The sequence below is a fragment of the Juglans microcarpa x Juglans regia genome, chromosome 3D (assembly GCF_004785595.1).
Source record: "Juglans microcarpa x Juglans regia isolate MS1-56 chromosome 3D, Jm3101_v1.0, whole genome shotgun sequence".
Classification (NCBI taxonomy): domain Eukaryota; kingdom Viridiplantae; phylum Streptophyta; class Magnoliopsida; order Fagales; family Juglandaceae; genus Juglans; species Juglans microcarpa x Juglans regia.
The window spans coordinates 5,316,735-5,320,123 of NC_054598.1; the positions used below are offsets into that span (position 1 = coordinate 5,316,735).

A 3,389-nucleotide genomic window follows, 5' to 3' on the forward strand; every position below is an offset into this window, starting at 1 on the left:
TTGGAACAATACATTGGAAGGCAATATTCCTTCTTGTCTGGGGATGTTAGAAAACCTCGAACTACTTGATCTATCGCTTAATTGCTTTCATGGTAATCTACCCTCATCGATATTCTCCAACCAGAGCAAGATTGAGTTGTTTCTTGTTCGTGATAATATGTTAGAAGGGGTCTTGCCATTTTCCATATTTGCCAATGCTTCAAGACTCAAATACCTCGAGCTTTCAAGAAACGCGTGGGAAGTTGATACGGAATCTCCTTCGTGGGTGCCGACCTTTCAGCTGACCGATCTGTTCATGACAAACTGCAACCTCAACAAGAAGAATGGTAACGTTGTCCCAAGCTTCATCTCCAACCAGTCTTTATTGAATGTGAATGGTAACAATATCGAAGGTTCCTTTCCTGATTGCTCTGCTAATGGAACTTCATCACTTGAGTGGTTTGACATATCTGATAATTATGTCAATGGTTATCTTCCAGAAACTATTGGGAGAGATGCTACCACTGGACTCGAACATGACAATGCTGAAGTTCTTAAATCTTAGTGGCAATCACTTGGAAGGATTCATCTCACCCACCATAGCAAACAGTCCGTCTTTGGCAATCCTAGATATTCGAGGCAATGACTTGTCTGGTAATATTCCAAAGTGGTTATATGATCATCCTCGCTTGGTAGCTGTTCTTTTAAGTGGAAATCGCTTTGAAGGTCACCTACCCAGACGAATGTGTCAAATGGAAAGACTACAAGTTTTTGATGTCTCTCATAATCGTCTTTCAGGAGGTATTCCTTCCTGCCTTGGTAACATTACTTTTTGGAAGCAGAGATCTCCAAGCCCTACTTATTCCAACTATTTCACAGAAAATGGCCGTCTCAATTACGTGTTGCATGAAAGTGAAATGAACTTTGGCTTTGCCCGGCAAATTGAAATGTCTTTGTTCATAAAAAACAGGTTATATACTTTCAAAGGCATCCCTCTCTTGCTGATGACCGTAATTGACCTGTCATCTAACCAGTTGACAGGTAGCATTCCTTCTGAAATGGGAGAACTGTCACAGCTTCGGTTCTTGAACTTGTCGAAGAATTCTCTAACAGGTTCCATTCCAATCTCTTTTCGAAACTTGAGAAGCATGGAGAGTTTGGATCTTTCTCACAACAAGTTGACAGGGAGAATCCCTTCTGAATTGGTTGGACTCACTTCTCTATCTGTATTTAGTGTTGCCTACAATAATCTGTCAGGAAGAATCCCATTTGAGCGTCAATTCTCAACTTTCACAAGCCAACACTACGAGGGTAATCCGGAACTCTGTGGAGACCCCTTGCCAAGAAACTGCTCAACCGCAAACCAACTAGAACCTGAACATAAAGAGCAACAAAAGGACGAAAAAGAGGGAAATAGAATAATTGATCACCCTTTCTTCTTCTACGCATTTGTAACTATGTCCTATGCACTCGGGTTTTGGACTTTCTTTGGGATCCTAATCATTAAAAAGAACTGGAGGCACAACTATTTCAGAGCCGTGGATGGATATATTGAGTCTTTGTTTGAGCAACTCTCTAAGTACAGGTGATTCACATATCAATTAAGTATGCAGTGTAAGCAATTTTACGAAATATCTGTATTTCAAAGTATTGCTTATCTTCAATAAAGATTTAGCATTTTTGGCTTGTATTGAGTATTTGTTTGAGATGCCGACCTTTTACACTATTGTAAATGATTTAGTTCTATTTTTTTTTTTTTTTTTGGGCTTCTTAGGACCAGTGGGAATAGTGACTTTAATGCAGTCAGCGGGAAGTCAATTTACCTTGGCAGTAACCAATATATTGAAAAAAGTCCGAAAATTAAGGTGTTGAAAAAATACCTTTAAAAAGAAAACATAAGAATATCATTAATTACAACACAAGTACTACGCATAGAATTAAGACCCACTTTGTCTACTCGCAAAATATGTTTTAAATGATCAATATCATGTCGTTGCCACTTGCATTACTATACTGCCTAATGAACCACTAGTACCCCTGGCTAGCCAGACCAATTTTTATAATACTAGAATGATCTGTTTCTATATATATCTCCACATTCCTTAACTCAAGTTTCTCACAAATCTTAAACCCATCCGTCCAATAAGGCATATACATACTTCCACTGCATAATTCTTTCCCTTGTCGTAATAGGCTAATATATAACCCTTACAATGAGAACATGACCCTCGGCATTTCTAATCACACTAAAACCTCCATATGGATGATCATGAGGAGGATTAATTACCAAAACTGCTACCATCAACATTCAATTTATAATGCCAAACAATATTAATAGATCATGTCTGATCTTGTAGCATGCCGTGCGCGGCCTCCAATATCCCTTCTCTTTTAATTCTTAGACCGGCCTTCGAATCCATCCATAGGCACCAACTCGTGCATGATATGGACAACTAAAACTATATTGGCAGCTATATAGAGGGCTACTTGGTTGTCACACTGAGAATGATCAAGCTGCAAGTCGTCTCCCTCCTACAACAGTTTTTTTTTTTTTTTTTTTAAAACAAAAAAAAGAGGATTGTAACCTAATTTTATCAATTACCTTCACTTGTGGCAGAGGAAAATCATCTTTATAAACACGACACCTGGAAGGTACATATAAGCTATGAAATTCAAAACTCAGGCATCAAAACCATTATATACATATAGTCCAAGTACACGACCAAAAGAAAGACACTTAACCTAAATCAGAATAAACCAAAGATATGGTAACCTATAAGTAAACAAGCACACAAGAAAAAACTAGCAAATCAAGCGAAACTTACCAGGCACAAACCTTACAAGACCCTCAAGTAGGGCATACCCAATTTGTCCATGCGGAGAAGACCCCCTCAATGGGCTAGGCAACGTATGATTTTTAGACCAGTCGGAGTTCAAACTCTCAGCCCCACACTTAGCTAGAAAATTAGCCACAACATTTTCTTCCCAAAAAATATGATTCACAGTATACTCCAGGCTATTAAGATATTCATGTAATTCATCCCAGAAATCTTCTAAATACGAGATAGGAAAATTATTCTTAGTAATCCAATTAACCACCAGTTGGGAATCTGTCTCTATTTGAACACGATAAAACCTAAGAGCGTGACACCTTTGAATGTCTTCCAATAAGCTACTGATTTCGGCAAAATTATTAATACCTGGACCCAGGGAAACATAGTAAGCCAGAAGTAACCTACCATTATCATCTCGAATAACACCTCCAGCACTAGAAGCACCCGAGTTCCCGAAACTACTACCATCAGTATTGAGTTTAACCCAGCCCTATTGAGGCTGATGCCATCTAACCACCCGAACCCTCTTAGGCTTACGAAACAAAATTGAGATATCCAATCTATTCAAAATATCAA

General features: G+C 38.5%; 1 protein-coding gene across 1 annotated transcript; it reads left to right on the forward strand.

The window, feature by feature from the left end:
• Positions 1–366: 366 nt before the first annotated feature.
• LOC121254297 (receptor like protein 21-like) lies at positions 367–1,666 on the forward strand. Its single transcript, XM_041154279.1, has one exon. It carries the CDS (start codon positions 375–377, stop codon positions 1,566–1,568), a length of 1,194 nt encoding a protein of 397 aa, XP_041010213.1. The 5' UTR covers positions 367–374; the 3' UTR covers positions 1,569–1,666.
• Positions 1,667–3,389: the final 1,723 nt, after the last annotated feature.

Coding starts and splice junctions, on each gene's coding strand:
- LOC121254297 (XM_041154279.1), top strand. CDS start 375: ATGGTAACAATATCGAAGGTTCCTTTCCTGATTGCTCTGCTAATGGAA.